The 17,826-nt window shown below is 48.4% G+C and overlaps 1 protein-coding gene across 30 annotated transcripts in view; it reads right to left on the bottom strand.

Moving 5' to 3' along the window:
- Positions 1-17,826, bottom strand: part of GAS7 (growth arrest specific 7) — a 213,374-nt gene that overhangs the window by 74,516 nt on the left and 121,032 nt on the right. For 22 of the 30 annotated variants that reach the window (XM_086358897.1, XM_086358926.1, XM_086358900.1 and 19 more), the window contains one exon: positions 7,478-7,598. In XM_086358897.1, the coding sequence (XP_086215023.1) occupies positions 7,478-7,598 (121 nt within the window). Of the gene's footprint in view, positions 1-7,477; positions 7,599-9,497; positions 9,563-13,282; positions 13,422-17,200; positions 17,321-17,826 lie in introns of those variants that run through there. The other 8 variants (XM_086358925.1, XM_086358918.1, XM_086358912.1 and 5 more) reach the window with 4 other exon arrangements.

Here is a 17,826-nt window from a genome sequence, read left to right as displayed (position 1 = left end):
GTTAAGTGGGAATCTACTCATTTAAAGAAAAATTAAAACCAGAAATCAAGAAAAGTGCCGACTATTTGGCAAATGAATCCAAAAGCTCAAATCCTGGTTTAATCCTCCAAGCTGGGCTTGCAAACATAATAAAACGTTTATACATATGAATTCTTTGTCAAAAGAGCTTAAAAACAACTCCCAGCTCTCCTGGGTTTCAGCTGACACTCTCAAAAGACCGTGGCATTTCTCTTAAAAATAAAAGTTATTTCAGATTGTTTTTCTACTAATCCATGAACTCAGTTGTCCTTTTTGCAAATTAAGTCACCACTGCGCATGTTCATTCTCTTGGATATTGAGGCAAAAGGAAAAGACTACAAGACAGAAGATGTAGGCATAGGTTGGCCAGGTAACTGTGACCAAGTCCCTTTACCGCATGGGGGACCCGCCTCCTCATGTGTAAAATGAATGGGCTCTATTTGTTAGGCTGGGGAATCTCAAACGTTTTCTTTTAAAGGCCGGAGAGTAAATATTTTTGGTTTTGTGAGCTATATGGACTATACTCAACTCTGCCATCTTCAGGTAATAACAAACAGCCTTAGGCAATAAGACAATAAGAGAGCACAGCTGTGTTCCAGTAAAACTTTAACAAAAAAAGCTGCAAGTTGTACAAGCCCTGTGGATTGCCTGTACAAGCTGTACAAGGGCTATAGGTTGCCAACCACTGTGTCCAATGATTTGGAAGGATCCCCCTAGGATGACTGTGGAGTAAAAGTCATTGGTCACAGAAAGACTAAACAATCAAGTCATCCAGGTCTGACAGTGGAGAGATGGGTAATGCTGCAGGAGCCTCCAGGTTTGGACTGACATGGAGCTCTTCCTCACATTTCCATTAACTGTCTCCTCTTACTGTGGTTAGACCTGACCATACGCCTTGGGCTTAGCAGAAGCACCACTCCATGGGAGTGGAATGAAGCTTTCTGAGAGGCTGCTGGGGTTCAGATGATACAACCCCAAAGTTGGGGGAAGAGGCGGAAATAGCTCTCCCAAGTGGAGAAGGATGGCCCATGGGGAACAGGAGCTAAGAAGAAGGTGCACAGATAAAACCCCTTGCTCTCCCGTGGACTACGCAAAGGCAGGGCTCCTCTCTGCAAACCTTGCAGAGATGTGAACATAGCTGCTGAGCGACCAGTTCACTGTCAGTTCAGGGTTAAGGCTAGCCAGCATCACACGGGGCATCTTCTTTTGCCTCTCTTCCCCTCCTCACCCATCCTCACCACTTTGGCCTTGAAAGTGAAAGGTGTTAGCTTAGCTGCTCAGTCGTGTCTGACTCTGTGTGATCCCATGGTCTGTCCATGGGGTTCTCTAGGCAAGAATTCTGGAGTGGGTAGCTATTCCCTTCTCCAGGGGACCTTCACAACCCAGGGATCGAACCCAGGTCTCCTGTATTGCACACAGATTCTTAACCGTCTGAGCTACGAGGGAAGCCAGCATCACAGGGCATCTTCTTTTGTCTCCCTTCCCCTTCTCACCCATCCTCACCTTTAGGCTTATACCTCCTAAATAAGGTGTTAACACTTAATCCTTGTCTCAGGCTCTGCTTTCTAGAGAAACAGGGCTAAGGTGCCTCCCAAAAGATCCTCGTTCTTTAGAAATGAAAGACAACAGAGCAGTGTAACTATCAGATGTAGAGTATACGGAAATAAGAAGTCAAATACTGACATACACTAAACAAAACTCATCTTGGCCTTCATTGTGTGCAGTGTGCTAAGTCACTTCAGTTGTGTCCAGCTCTTTGTGACCCCTTGGACCACAGCCCACCAGGTTTCTCTGTCCATGGGATTTTCCTGGTAAGGATGCTAGAGTGGGTTATCATGCCTTCCTCCAAGGGATCTTCCCGACTCAGGGATTGAACCTGCGTCTCCTGCACTGCAGTCAGATTCTTTACTGCTGAGCCACTGGGGAAGCCCTTGGCCTTCATTACTGGCTGGAAATACCCCTTCAAAATCCAAATGGTAAAATATATCCCACACAATATCTAAAAAGTCAGCATCTCTGCAAAAAGAAGACCTGAATACCTAGGACTGTAGCACTGTGAAGTGATTAAACATGCATATCTGGCCTTCCAATTATACACAGAACAAAACAATTTTGTGCTATATTTCTTGAAATGCAACTATCTGTTATACAAATAAGAGGTCTCCCTTCACACTAGTTTAGATTCTTGAACAGGCTAGTTATTAACAAGTCAAAATCCAGAAATTAAACACAACCCTCATTTTTAGCAACTGAGTCAACTCTGGGTGGAATGGAGCACTTTCCAGAACAGCAGAGCATGAACAGCTTCCTGATACCAGAACCCCCAGGGTTCCTGGGCCTGAGCACAGGACCACCCAGCTTGACAAAATGCTTTTGGGAGCCATAAACTGTGAGAAGATGAGGGGAGATGGGGGCTTCCCTAAGTCTCATGCTCTGATGGTCTTGCTGAGTTTGGTGGTGTTTTAGTCACTAAGTTGTGTCCGACTCTTGCAACCCCATGGACTGTAGCCTGCCAGGCTCCTCTGTCCATGGGACTTCCCAGGGAAGAACACTGAAATGGGCTGCCATGCCTTCCTCTAGGGGATCTTTCTAACCCAGGTATCAACCTGGGTTTCCTGCATTGCAGGCAGATTCTTTACCAAATGAGCCACCAGGGAAACCCAAGTTTAAGCTGAGTTTGTTTATATGAAAACAAGAGCATTAACTTACCCATCAAAAGTTAGCCATCTGGCCCAACACCATTTATTAAATAGTTTGTGCTTTCTCTAGGGATTTAAAATATCCCTCCACCATGAATCTGATCTATATTTCAGTCTGTCTTGACAATCTTTTCTCCTTTGCCTTTCATGACATTGCCTTTTCAAGGATACCTCCCATCTCTAACAATTCTTTCCAAGCCCACTCTGTCCCTCCCTCAAGCATGGTTCTTCAGGGCTCTCTTCCTCCTGGAGGCTTGCCCTGGGAGGGAACTCCTGATTTCAGTTCTTTGCGGATTCTGGGCTTCACCCATGCTTGTGCAGGTTGGTTCCAGAAAAACAAGGTCAGGCCAAGGGGCAATTAGGGGTGAAATCCATCCTGCTCTCTGCCCGCCATGCTGTGAACCCACAAGACTCCCCAGAGTCGCATCTTTAGCCCAGATGACCTCTGAGTCATGACCCATCCATCCAACATGCACTGGCCATCTCTCCCTGAATGTTCCCTGGGAACTGCATGCTCAACAGGGCTTCATCTTCTTTCTCCCAAGGCCATTCCTCCCTTGAATCCCCTGTTCTCACCACATGGCTCCAGCACATAAGGCAGAAAAGGAACCTGTGAGTTCTACCTTCCAGGACCTGCCATATCCCTCCTGACGTATCCCACCTCCTCTTCTCCAGCCACAGCTGCTGCCGTGGAGCTGACCTCATTACTTCTCATCGAGTCTGCCAGGCCTCTGCTCGCCATCCTCTGACCCCTCACTCTGCAGCACAAGCAAGCCTTCCACAACATTCCGAGATGTCAAGCCAGTGCTCTGAATCCTTCCATTGCTTGCCATGCCCACAGGGCAAAGTCCCAACTCCTCCTCACCCAGAGGAGGTCTTTAGTGAATCAGACTCTCAAGTCCCTCTCTCTCTGCTCCAACACATCAGCCTTCCCCCGGCTGACACCACAGCTAGGAACACCTAAGTCAAGTAGCGTTGTCCTTTCAAAGACTGGTCTGATGCCCAGATAAAGCTGGTGGCCCCCTTCAATGAGCCCCCAGATTTCCACGCTAACACCTGCAACATTATTGGTTTCCGATTTCTCTGCCTTCATCAGACCTTCCATCTTTGAAGGCAAAGACGGCCTCTGCTCTGATTTTGCAACCCCATAGCCCAGCATAGCACAGCAGCCGGCCCTGGGACAATTCCCAGGCAGAAAAATCCTAAATGGATTTGAAAATAAGCAGATTAGCCAGAGCAAGGCAATACAAATGTAAATTGGGCTTTAAACTCCTTACATTTGTATGTGGTGTAAAAACAGGGACAGCATGTCTATTGTACCCCAGCACCCCCTGGGAAAGAAGTGATTAGGGATTACAGGGACTAGGAGAGCTTGAAGCAAAGGAAGACAGACAGGAAGAAGAGGGAAATGGCTCATGGCGGCTGAGCACAGGGGCTCTGCTTCCCTGGCAGTGGTGCCTGGCTCTGGCCTGAGTAACATGCCGGCAGAGATCCAAGAGTTGGGGCAGAAAGGTGGGTGCAGCCCGTTTGGTGGTGAGGAGACACAAATGCCTCCAGGAGTCAGGGGGTCAGATGAACGTAGGTGTGAGAAGACCGAGAGGCTGCTTTCAGTACCTTCCTGCAGAAAAGGGGGTCAGATTCAAAACTTTACCAAGCAGTCCAACAGCCAGACAAAACAGGACTGAGGTCCCAGAGAGAATTAGAAAGACATCTGGTCTTCCCAGTCCCTTAAAACTAAAGAGTACAACTTTTAACATGACCCTGAGGGTCTGCACGATCCCTCCAAACATGGCTAATGTTGTCATCATGCTTCCCATCTCGGCTGAAGGGTACCTCCTCCTCCAGGAAGCTTCCCCTGACTTCCCAGGGTCTCTAAGGGACATGCTCTCAAAACACCATGGACTTCTCTCCTTCACAACCCTTCTCACAATTGTAATTAAATTTCGATTCATTTAAAATCTGCTTCTGGGAATTCCCTGGCAGTCCAGGGAACTCGGGGCTTTCACTGCCAGGGCCCAGGTTCAAGCCCCCAGTCAGGGAATTAAGATCCTGCAAGTTGCACAGCCAAAAAATAAAAATAAATTAAATAAAATCTGTTACTACTATAAGAAGATTAGCATTTTGAGAGTCAAGGCTGTTTTTTATTCTTATATCCCAGCATCCAACACTCTGCTTGGAACATATGTGAGGCCCAAAACATGCTTGTTGCATGAACAATTCAATCAACCACACAAATGAAAATGAATTAAACAATGAATGAATAAAACTTGCATGTATATTGCAGGAGGTTTTTCAGCATCCCTGGCCTCTACTCACTGGATGCCAGGACATTCCCCAGTTGGAACAATCAAAATTCTTTCCAGACTTGCTCTCTGGGGAACAAAATTGTCCCTATTGAAAGCCCCTGTTTTCCTGAATTGTTGAGTAGATTAAATAAAATTACTTACGGCTAATTTAACACATTTTGACATGTAATATGTACATAATAAATGTAATTATTGGATTACTGTGAGCATTTGGGAGAGAATGGGGAGGGGTGAGCAGGGCAGGTCCTACTGGGAATGACAGAGAACCCAGAGAGGTGTCACCTGCCAGTTTGGCCTGTGGACCAATATATGTTATGTCATCATACAGCTTGGGAACTCCTTAGCCAAGATCAGTTTTTATATTTTTAAATGGTTGAAAAAAGGAGCCTATTTCATGACATGCAAGCTATTGAAAATTCACATTTCAGGGTCTAAGTAAAGTTTTATCAGAACACAGCTGCCCCTATGGGTTTACCATCATCTATGGCTGCTTTCTGGAGAAGGCAATGGCACTCCACTCCAATACTCTGCCTGGAAAATCCATGGATGGAGGAGCCTGGTAGGCTGCAGTCTGTGGGGTCGCTAAGAGTCGGACATGACTGAGCGACTTCACCTTCACTTTTCTCTTTCATGCATCGAAGAAGGAAATGGCAACCCACTCCAGTGTTCTTGCCTGGAGAATCCCAGGGACAGCGGAGCCTGGTGGGCTGCCATCTATGGGGTCGCACAGAGTCAGACACGACTAAAGCGACTTAGCAGCAGCATGGCTGCTTTCACATGACAATGGTGGAGTCGAGTAGCTGTGACATTGACCCCATGGGCCTCAGAGCCTAAAATATCTACCACCTGGACTATCAGAGAAAAAGAGTTTGACCCCTGGTCTAGAATCTCTTGTGATCACTATCTTCCAGGACCCAGTGGCATGACATCTGGGCTTCAGAAAAAAGCTGTCTGCCCTGCCTGGTAAAATGCGACCTAACTATCCCCCTAATAAAGAGAGGGCTAGTTGAATGAAGGAGAGCATATATCAGCAGTGGACTGTTTGTTACACGGTTGTTTTTTAAAAATGAGTTGAGATTTTGAGAAAGCTACTTCTACCCCTCTGCTCCTTTGCAACAGGAGCTAATTCAGGACAAGGATGGAGCCAAATTCTTGATGATCTCAGGGTCATATGGCTCAATTTCTGTATTTTACAGATGGGGAACTGCACATAAACACACTCTCCTCCGAAACTTCAAAGTCTGATAATCTGATAACAGTACAAAGCGGCTCACGTGTTTATTTTGAGGAAGACTCTTTCTGATTAGAATGGTCAGAAGGAGTTCCACTTCCTTTTTTCTAGAAACCCCGGTTAAGTCTTCAACTAGAACACCCCCTTGAGCGGAAGGCCGAGTTGCCAGGAGATGTAAACAAACCAACCACCCCAAGTGGCAGTTTTCAGCTGCTTTCTCTGTTGCTCCCTTGAAACAGCAGCTGGCTCTTCTCTCACCAGGTCCCGACTGCAGGTTCATTAACATAAACCATATCCATGGCCCCGTCAGGTGGGAGGAGGTGGCTGTAGTCAGGTAGGCACAGATGAGGGAAGTGAGGTGTCAACAGGCGCATTCAGGTAAGATTTCACATTCTGCCTTGGCACAGATTCCCACCAAATCTCATTTTCTGGGTTTCCATCCTCTCTGTTTTCTTATAGCAACTGCCCTGGGGTTAAGAGACAGAGCTGATGGCTGGCTTTGCTCTGCCTGGTCCAAGACGACAACCTACACATCACTCTGCCCACCTTGTTATATAGCTCCTACCGCTTCTCCTTCTATGACCCTTCTTGCAGGTCACTCTACGGGAATGAGCTGGGATCCTGGAGTCATTCTGAAGGCTCAGGATGCCCACAATTACTGGGACAAAGAGAAGTGATCTTGACTCAACTCGGAAATGCATGTGGACCTCTCTTACTGGTTAGAATAAACCCATAAGTAGCCCCAGCCTTTCCCAAAGAACATCCTAAGAAACACCAGCAAGTGAGATACTTCAGGGAAGAGAGCCATGCTGTGTTGAAATCACAGGAAAACCCCACTCTTGTAACCCGTTTGGGTATCAATCAGCACATTCCAAGCTCCCAGAAATCATGCAGTGGCTTAACCTGTTTGATTTGATTTAAACCAGCTGTGGACTACAGATCCTTACAAGATCCCAGCTTGGAAAATATGGTCCCAGACCATGAGGTTGGGTTCCACAAAGACGCCAGGTTACAAAGATGACCCCAACCTTGAAGGACAGGCTTCCCCACCCTGGTTCAACCTCCTGCTACCCAGGCCTGGGGGAAGGAAAGATATCCTGGCAGCCTCTGAGGGAGAGTTCGAAGGAAAGCTCTAAAGCCCAGGAGGTGGAGGAGAGAGGTGCCCCTCCAGACGGACAGGACCCCGGGGGCTGCTGTAAGACGCTGCCCGGAGCAGGACTCACCATTGGTGGCCGTGTTGACATAGTAGCGCCGGCCCTGAGGGGACAAGTAGCTTTGCCAGCCCGGTGGAAGGACAACAGTCTGGCTTTCCTCTCCTGGCGGAGGGGGGACCATTCCAGGCTTCTGTGGAGGAGGAAAGAGAAGGTCACACACGTGTGGCATTTTTGCAGCTGTCTCTCAACCGGGAAGTGAGAGGCAGATGAAGTCTCCCTAGAATGTCTCGACGCTGGTTGGGGTTAGGGGTGGTGTGGTGGCCTACAGGCCTCCCTGGGGGAGGTAACAGGCTACAGGTGTGATTATGGAGGTTGCCTGAGCAATGACGGGTGAAAAGCACTTAGATTTTCAGAACCACCACAGAAGGGACAGCTCCCCCCATAGGATGGGGGGTGGAGATGTGCTCAATGAACATGGCTTGGGTTTCTCTCCTGGGCCCCTAGGAAACCACTCACAGGGATGCTGCACCTGCCTGAGGGGGTGGGGGGTGGGGGGTCACTGGAATCTGAAACTCTCCGGGACCACCAAATAGTTGGTTTTTTTCTAGTCAAATGTCTAAATGGCAAAGAGAACTGGGAAGCTGAGGTGAAACTGGCTTCTTCCTTTCTACAGTATGCACTGATGTGTGGTTTAATTCTTTTAACTAAGCGTGACAGTACTTTTCTTTAAAAATAAATAAATAAGGTCAGAGAAAAAGTACACAACAGAAAAACAAGATAAAGACACAAAGGCTAAACAGAGGTGATTTGTAGTGGTGGGATTATGAGGAATTTTTTATTCTTTTCTTTTTGCTTATCTCTCGCATCTAAATTTTTGTTAATACACACACACAACAAAAAAGTTGTGACCTAAATAAAGAACATTGAAAAATAAGAAAAGAGGGCTCAAGTTAGCCTCTCAGACAATTGCTATTCCTTGTGAAGAAAGTAAGTTGACTAAAATCAGAATTCCAGCCACACGAGGAGAGGTGTGGTGAATTTCTCAGCAAAGCTGGATCCTGTTCAGAAATATTAAAACTCATCAGCTTTTAAGTGCCCTCAGAATCCTCCAGCCATACCAGAAGAGGCAGGTTCTGGTCACTGATGAACACTGTTTGGGAAAATAAGAGATTGAAATTGAGCAGTAGAGACACTCATTTCCCAGACTGCTCTCAGCTTCTCTGAAGCTGCAAAGTCTCATGCTTCTGTTTCCTGCGGTGCCCTGCACACCCTCAGCGGGATGGGATCAATTGTAGTTGCTCTTGGGACTTGGGGTAAACACAGCCTCCCTGTGTCCCTCCGTGGAGTGGTGGTGTATGTTTCATTACAAATGTTCACAGTTTAATTAAAAGCCTTCCCCTATGCCCTAATGGCTTCCGACTCCCACACCTGTTAACTCACAGCACCTCTGACGCTGCAGAAGACTGGCTTCTAGAAGAACTTCCCAGGGCTAGACAGCAGCCAGGAGGCCTCCTCCTCAGCAGAAAATGTCCACTGAGCCCAAGCACACAGCTTTGCATGTTTACCTGGGTGTCCAGACACTGCTTCAGCCCCTCCCAGATTGGAAAGTGGTAAAAACACATGCAAACCCTATGATGAGTATTGTGTTTTGTGTATAAAATATCCCTCCTGCAGGAGATGGGCATGTTGGCTGAGTGGAGGTGGGAGTAAAACAGAGGAGGGTCAGAGGGTTGGCTGAGGAGAGAAACGTTCTTTTGTGGGGGGGCCACACCACGCAGCATGCGGGATCTTAGTTCCCTGACCAGGGATTGAACCCACCCCCGCTGCATTGAAAGCACGGAGTCTTGAAAACCAGACCACAAGGGAAGTCCCAAGAGAGAAACTTTCTAGAACCAGGTTGCTTCTGCTTGACCCAAAGTAACTTATAGAATCCATGAAGAAAGGCCGGATTGAAGCTTGTCTAAATAACCTGGTAAAATAATGAGAGATTTTTAAGAGGTATCAGAAATGGATGTCATCAGAAATACATTGCAGAGGAGAGACAGACCCAGAAGCACAGTGAAAACCAGTCCTCTGGTCTCTGGCTCACCATCCTGACTCAGCCTCTTAGCAGCCACGTGACCTGGGGAAATGACTCAACCAGCTGTCTGTTGCCACATCTGTGAAAAGGAGGGTGGCGATATTAGCCCGGTTGTGGAAGACACCGTGGAAATTAATAACACACTAGCCACCAAGGACAGTACCTGTCACCTGCTGTGTTCAATAAATGGGGGTTCCCAGAGGAAAGGGGAGCCATTCAAGGCTGAGCAAGACCAAGCTTCACAGAGCCTCTGCCTCCTACGATGTGAAGTTCAGGGGCATGTACCTGGCCTCTGCCCCACCGTCACCGCAGATGGAATGTCACCATTCACAGTCACTTCCCTGAAGTTTTTATTTCTAGGACTGCTCAACTTAAAAGGCAAACACAGACCTGCAGGGGAGGCTGGCGGGTTAAGACACTGACTCTCACACTCTGGTGAGACAACCTCTCCTGCGCTGGGCTGGTGGGGTGAGTGAACTGGACCTTCGTGCCTCTGGGTCCCACCTGTGAAACAGCATCAGTGATGCCTGTCCTGTCTCCACAGCTGCGTGGTGCTGTTCTCTTTAGAAGGACTAGTGAACTCGCCTAACTCTGTAGGGTCAGAAGAAGCCCGAGTTTCCATCTGAAGACACTGATGACCAAGGAGGGGCCATGACCGCTCTGAGGTTGCCCCCATCCAGGAGATGCAGGGCCCTCTGGAAGGTACCTGGAGAGGTCTCCTGGATGCTGAGCCCAGAAGGTAGGGGTGCTGAAAGAGGGGACGGGGGCACCTGGGCCAACATGGCAAAGATGGTCTCCACCTCCCCTCTAACATGGCCATGGGGCCCCGCTCCGCACGCCATCTGGCTGTGTTCTGCTTCCACCTCCCACCCACAAGGCAGGCACAGTTCCCTTGTTGTCTCCCTTCTTCCAGAGAGAAGTCCCTCCTGTTAGCTGGTTTAAAGTAAGTCAGGAATCAAAGATGTGCGGACAACTGGGTATATCAAGAGAACTGAAAACAGCGCTCAAACACAGACTTGTATACACATTCACAGCAGCAGCATCTACAATCGACGACTGGTAGAAACAACCCAAGTATCTGTCAACTGATGAACAGACCAACAAATTCCCCTCTGTTCATGGGATTCTCCAGGCAAGAATATTGGAGTGGGTTGCCATTCCCTTCTCCAGGGGATCTTACTGACCCAGGGACTGAACCTGGGTCTCCTGCACCGCAGGCAGATTCTTTACCATCTGAGCCACCAGGGAAGCCCATGTGTATCCATAAAAAGGAAGATTTGGTCATTCAAAGGAATAAAGTATTGATATACATGACAACACAGACGAACCTTGAAATGATGCCATGTGAAATAAGCTAGCCACAAAAGGCCACATACTGTATGATCCTATTTAAATGAAATATCCAGAATAGAAAAATCCTTAGAGATAGAAAACAGATGACTGGTTGCCAGGGGGTTGCGGGGAGGGGAAAACAGGTACAGGGACTCCTTTTTGGGCATGATGAGAATGTTCTGGAATAGACAGTGGTGATGGTTGCACAAAACTGAGAATGTGTATGTGTCACTGATGATAACTTTTATGTTAGGTGTATTTTTTTCTTTTAATTGGAGTATACTTGCATTGCAGTGTTGTGTTAGTTTCTGCTGTACACCGAAGTGAATCAGCTGTATGTATACATACATCTCCTCCCTCTGGGCCATCCCAAGCCCACCCCTCTAGGTCATCACAGAGCACCCAGCTGAGCTCCCTGTGCTTTATTCAGGTGGCGCTAGTGGTAAAGAACCCGCCCGCCAATGCAAGAGACACAGGTTTGATCCCTTGGTGGGGAAGATCCCCAGGAGGAGGGCATGGCAACCCACCCCAGTATTCTTGCCTGGAGAACTCCATGGACAGAGGAGCTTGGTGGGCTATGGACCACAGGGTTGCAGAGAGTCGAACGCACACACACAGGTACAGGTGTATTTTAACACACACACACACACACACACACACACACACAGAGTTGGCCTTGCCACCTGCAGGCCGTCATTTAAGTGGCCCAAACCACCATTATCTTCTTGTGGTTGCAGAGGGCCAGGCCTCCTGGGAAAGCTTCCCCAGAGCAATCAAGAGGATTCAGCATGAGGAACTACCCAGTAATTAAGGTCTCTGCCAAACCTATACTTCTAATTAGTTTCCTTCCAACTTAAATCCTTCCCTTCCCTTCCCTAGTCCTGTGGCTTCTCCCCTTCCATTTCAGCAGCTCTTTCCCATGGGAATAGGAACTAGAAGCAGGGGTGAAGGGTGAGGTTGGGGGCCACACCTACAATGAAGATGATCAGAAGAAGTGGGAATCAGGGGAGATGAGACCAGTTTCCTCCAACTCAGAAATTCTTAACCTCATGCACAGCACAGCTTTGTGGGAATCAGGAAATACCGCCTCTTCTCCAGATGGGCTGGCCCCGAGTGCAAGGCTGGGTTTGGCCTCCCTTGACCTCACCTCCTCCCAACCTGGACCCCCTTGTTCAGTATAGAACCTGCTCAACGGTATATGACAGCCCATCCTCTGAGAATCTAAAGCAAATTCTGGCTCTTCTGCCCCCCACCCTTCAAATGAAGACACGTGTCTACCTACTCACTCATCCTATTTCCTATGGAACATGCAGAGGTTCCAGACGACTTCAGAAGCCCAGTCTAGAAGGTCCTCAAGAAACATCTGGGCTCGGACCCCACCAGCAATCACCTATAATGACTTCCACTGCTTGCACCAAGGACTGAGCCAGGTGCCTCACACACTCATCTTCAATCATCACCACAAGCCTGCTGCAGAGATGCCATTTTCTTCCCCCATTTTAAAAGGAGGAATCCGAGACTCAGAGAGTTTAATATCTCACCCAAAGCTGCACAGCTAATTAACTGGTGAAACCAAACTTTACAGTATCAGCTTTATTTGAGAGATTTCCATCCAGTAACTCAGATCCTGGCTACCCTCAGCCCATCTCTCCCCAGCTGTCTGTGATCAGCTTCGAATCTTCGCCTGGACCACCTGACATTCCAGATCCCACCCGAGGAGGACGGCACCCCAGCCTGATCCTCCTGCCTGTCTCACGGTCTCCAAACGAACATATGCCTCCCCAGGAGATGTGCAGAAATATCACCACCCACGTGCAAGCAGTCACGTTCCCCGTCTGTGGGCTGACTTCCTTGTCTCCTTACTTAGAACAACACAACAGAAGAAAATTTTCCTCTTAGTAATGGCTACTGATTCCCCCTTGGGGTGGGACGGGGAGAGGGGCAGAAGAGCAGGTGAACAAAGGGAAGTCACCCAGAGATTAAAAACAAATCCCCGCTACAGCAGTGTTTCTCAAAGTGTGGTCCCTAAGACACCCCATCCATCACCTGGGATGTGGGTTAAAGTACAGATGCTGGAGTCCTGACTTCAAATCAACCTTGAGCCTGGGAAGCTACCTTTTAACATGTTATCCTTAAGTCTCATGCTCAATGAACTCAGAAGAGAGGGTCTGCAGCTTTCCTGAGAGGGAGTGATGGAGAGAAACGATCACTTCTTAAATCAAAACTGGGAACAGAAAATTAACAATTTATAAAAAGACAGTGTTTGGCTTCCTGGCTATGTATGAAAGAAAAGACTCCTAGCCCCTAGCCCAGACCCTTCAGAGAGACTATTTTAAGAGAGACCCAGTCTCCCTCTGCAGCCTCCAGGCAGTACAAACCCCAACACTCAGCTCCCGGTAGCCTCAAGTTCAACCCGGGACTCCTCGCCCTTCAGGAGACTTGCAGGAGCATCTTGCTCTTACCTTCCACAGATGTGAGCAGATGGTCCTCGCTGGTGGTAACGGGTGGTCGTCAGACACTCGATTTTGTAGTCGGATCAGACGGGTTTAAGGTCCCCCCATTCCACGTCTTATCACACCCCAAACCCAGAAGCAATAGAAGAGCTAAAGAAAGGCATATCCAGGAGCCCCCACCCCCCACCCCCCTACACCCAGATCTATATATAACAGTGCTGAAGTTGTCAGCCTAACGAGCCACTTTCTGGCAGTCCTGTTGCCATGGCAATGACTGCTAATGAGCCCAGAGCTGTGATTGGCACTGCCTGAAGGCTTCTCCACAAAGAACTCTGCAGCAAGTTCTCCTTTCTCAACCACACGGCCAGCTGGGACACCTGGGGGCAGCCGAGACATGGCCAGGGGTGCCTGGGAGCCATAGGTCCCGGGAACCACTTTGTTACAGGTGCGCCCAGAGCAGTCCTGAACCCAACGGCCCAGAGCGGCCTCTACTGTCACTCAACATGGGCCAACCAATTAGAGACAGGGCTGCAAAGGAGCCACCAAGAGGACCAAGACCTGGTCGGGCCAGAGACTGGAGACTCAAGTCCAGCCCACGCCTTCTGCTGACATGTGTTCAGGGTGGAGAGAGCCCCACACAAAGCTGGGAACGGCTACCCAAGGAAAGAGCATCTTTGGCTACGGGTTAAGAAACCAGGCATGAAGTGGGGCCCCGCCTTCCACACTGCTGCCGCCAGCCCACAGGCTGTGTCTACGAGAATTCTTGGCACCTTGCCTCTATCTCACAGGTGAAAGTATTGCTCTCTCTGGCTCTGGCAGCCTTTCTGTCCATGGAGAGCAACTCACAGACACTAACTTGGGAGGAAAGGGGGACCCATGACAACAGCACAGGGCATTCTGGGAAGTGTAGTCCTCACAGTACTTTTATAGGCTGGTGGGAAGAGGATGGATGTTGACAGCATGTTCATGGTCTTCGAGTGGATCTTCTAGGGGTTAGAGATTTGGAGACCTGGCCAGAGTGAAGGGGAGGAGGAGGAAGAGGCAGAAGAGGTGGTGGAGAAGGAGGCGGCAGAGGGGAAACAGGTGGAAGCAGAAGAGAGGCCACACAAGAAAGAAACATTCAGGAAGGCAAGGCCACGTCCATCTTGTTCTTACCTTTACTCTAAGCTCAGTATTCAGAATATTGGATGGATGGATGGACAGATAAATGAACGGAAACTGGGAACTGTAACAGAAACTAGGCTTCAAACAGATTTGAGAGGCTTTCTCACTAAACAAGTAGAGAACAGCAGTCCAAGCAATGTATGTGCCAGTGGTAAAGAATCCGCCTGCCAATGCAGGAGATGCAAGAGATCTGGGTTCGAATCCCGAGTTGGGAAGATCCTCTAGAGAAAGGAATGCCAACCCACTCCAGAGGAGCCTGGCAGGCTATAGTCAACGGGGTCACAAAGATTGGGACATGACTGAGCATGCACATGCATGCGTGCACGCACGCAAACACACACACACACACCCATGAACACATCCCAGCTCTTCATGGATCTGACTGAACAGACTGTTCAAGTACAGGGAGGTGGGGAGACCAGATAATACAGTGTTTTTTCAAGTGTAGGAAATAAACTGAGGAACAGCATCCGGAAGCCTCAGGAGCAGCACAAATTTCTACTCATGAGCTCATCTGATCTCCAGAAGAAAAATTCCAGGAAACCATTGAGTGACCACAAAAGAAGGCAGGAATGTACAGCATTTATGCTACAAAAGTCATAAGGAGAGAACAAACTAATGAAGAAAAGGCAAATTTGTTTAAAAAAGTGATATAAAAAAGGGACAGAATGTGCTCAAAACTGTACGGAAAATTAAAAGATAGTGACAGAAGGAACAGCCACACTGGTTGCAACAGAATATAAAATCAGTATTGCAAAAAGAAAAAAAAAAAAAAAGAATCAGTTACGGACAAAACAAACTGAAGATTTTTTTTTCCCTCCCGGAATGCAAAAGGAAATGGGAAAACATGAAAACGTAATCAACAGAAGAGCAGGCCAAGGTGCTAGGTATTCCCGAGGAAGAAGCTAGAACAAAAGCCAAAACAGAAAAGAAACTATAAACAAAGATTTCTGGGGTTGGGGGAAAACTTTCCTCAGCTCAAAGAAGACACACAGGAAGGTCCTGTACTGCTCCAGGCAAAATGGGATTTCAAAGCCCAACAACAAGCCGACACCGTCTAACAACACATTTACACAGCAACGAAAGGATAAAGTCCTATAACCCTTTAAGTGGGAGGAGGAGGAGGGTGTCTCCAGTAAAGGAGCATAAATAAAGCGGCCCTCAGCTCCTCTGTGACCACGATTCCAAAGACACCTGTGGATCGTTATGCAGAAGATGCTGAGGTCATTGTATGTGGCCACTATGTCACACGTCCCTCACTATGTCACTTTGCCTTTCACGAACGGAATCGCTCAAAATACATCGCTCTACCAATAAAGGCTCAGGATGTTTACCAATCAAGTGCTTAAAAGGTGCACTCCAACTCCTTGTCTGCATCAGCTACCTTCCACAATCCCCCCACTGAACCTGCCACTGTTCTCCATCCACCATGCTGCTAGAGGAAGCCTCACACCGTGGGTGAGACTGGTACCGCTCTGAGAAGTGAACATCAGTGCCATGGGGGCTCTCTCCCGGCACCCACAAAGCTGCCAGCCCTGGGCCCGGAGGCTGAACTACTTTGAGCATTGCAGACTGTCTCCTGAAGACTTAGTGAGGGTCCCGGGAACTCTGAATATCCATCAGCAAGCCCCCACCCCACCCTCCACCCAGTGCCTCCCTGGGGGCCCATCAATTCACTGGGCATGTTTCTTAGGACTGAATAGGCAGAGGACACAGAACAATCAACTCTGTATTTTCTGACCCTGAAAAGGAAGGGAGTGATCTGGTGAACCAGGAATTTTGATGAACACAATTACAATGTAGCCCATGCAAGGGTACAGGAAGTCAACTCTCACAGGAAAACTTGCTCAACTGGAAACCATGGGGTCTCCAGCAGGGCAAGGATGGATGAAAAGCTTTGCAAGCAATACCACAAATTATGAGAATGAATTGGATGAATGAACCCTTCAGGTTCAGAGGCCACTTCATGGCCTTGCAGTGTCTGGGGGCCAAGCAGTAGAGAGTAAGAAGGAACGGATAGTGTTGGAAGTGGCTTCTGTACCAGCCCCGCACACATTCTTACATGAGCCCCACTTCATCGACCCTGGAGGAAAGACATTATTGTTGCACCTTCCACACAGATATAAACCAGAAGAGTCAATTAACAGGGTTTTAGAAAAGACAATGAAAGAGATGGGGAATTCTGAGCGGCTGGTACTTTTCCTGGGGCACCATCCAGTATGGCTGGGATTTGAGAGGGGCTCACTCCTCAGAGTCTCCTGGGAGAATCTCCACATTGACTGAACAGCATCAACGTGCCACTGAATATCACAATCCCTCTTGGTGCTTACAGACGAGTTTAGGAGCAGGAAACCAGAGTCCTTGTGGCCATGCTGAGGGCCACGTGGTGGGGAGGAGGGGGATGGGGGTTCCTGTGGGTGCTCCTGCAGTATGGAGAATGCTCCAGGAGTAAGACAGAAGCCACAGTTGTATCCCCACCTTGGAGTCTGGAGGGGCTTGGGGAACCCCTAACGCCTGTCCCGTGTCTCAGGTGTGTCTCATCCTGATGTTTCCGCGCTCTAAAGGACAAGGTGGTGAGCTCCCGGCAGCCGGTTCTAACTTCTGAGCAGGAAAAACCCAAGTGATTCTGCTCCCCAGCTTGTGATTCACAGAGACATTTTATTCAAACTCAGCTTCCTGATGGGCTGTTGAGAATGTCGGCTCCCTTCCTCCCACCCCTCCCCTAACAGATTAAAAATAGCAGGGGCTGTTCTGAGATCCTACCTCCACTTTGGGAGCATCAGCAGAAAACACAGGGGTCCAGGCTTAGAGAGGCTGCGTTCCCAGGCAACGAGCTGTAATTCACGTGGTCCCCTTTGCCTCCCTGGACTTCTTTCTCTTCATCTGTGAAACCAGGGGTTATGAGCCCTCAAACACTGGGGTTCTACACCCCAAGGAGCATCTTTCATAACAGAGCCCAAAACTGCCATGAGGGAAATCTCAAGGCATTTAAATGACTGGCGCGAACTTGCAAAAGCCTCCACCACATAAACAAGAGAGATGGCAGAAACCTCCTGAAGAGGAACATAAATGTTCATGAAACTCCCCTCCCCCCCTTTTTATGCACAATTTCCCCCCAAACTCCTTTGGGCTCCAGAGGCAGAGATCTGAAACTCCTTTGATCTAGAACTACTGCTTCATTCTTGCAGACTAGGGACTGGTGGGAAAGAGAACAGTGAAGTGATTAACAGCAATTGGAAATCATTAAATTTATGCCTAGGACTTCCATGGTGGTCCAGTGGTTAAGACTTCACCTTCCAATGCAGGGAGTACGGGTTTGATGCCGGATTGGAAGGAAGATCCCAAATGCCTCGTGGTGGGGGCAAAAAAAAAAAAAAATCAACAACACA

The sequence above is a fragment of the Bos grunniens genome, chromosome 19, assembly GCF_055505025.1.
Source record: "Bos grunniens cultivar Pamir isolate PY7600 chromosome 19, Bosgru_T2T1.0, whole genome shotgun sequence".
NCBI lineage: Eukaryota > Metazoa > Chordata > Mammalia > Artiodactyla > Bovidae > Bos > Bos grunniens.
This window is presented reverse-complemented; position numbering and strand designations above follow the sequence as displayed.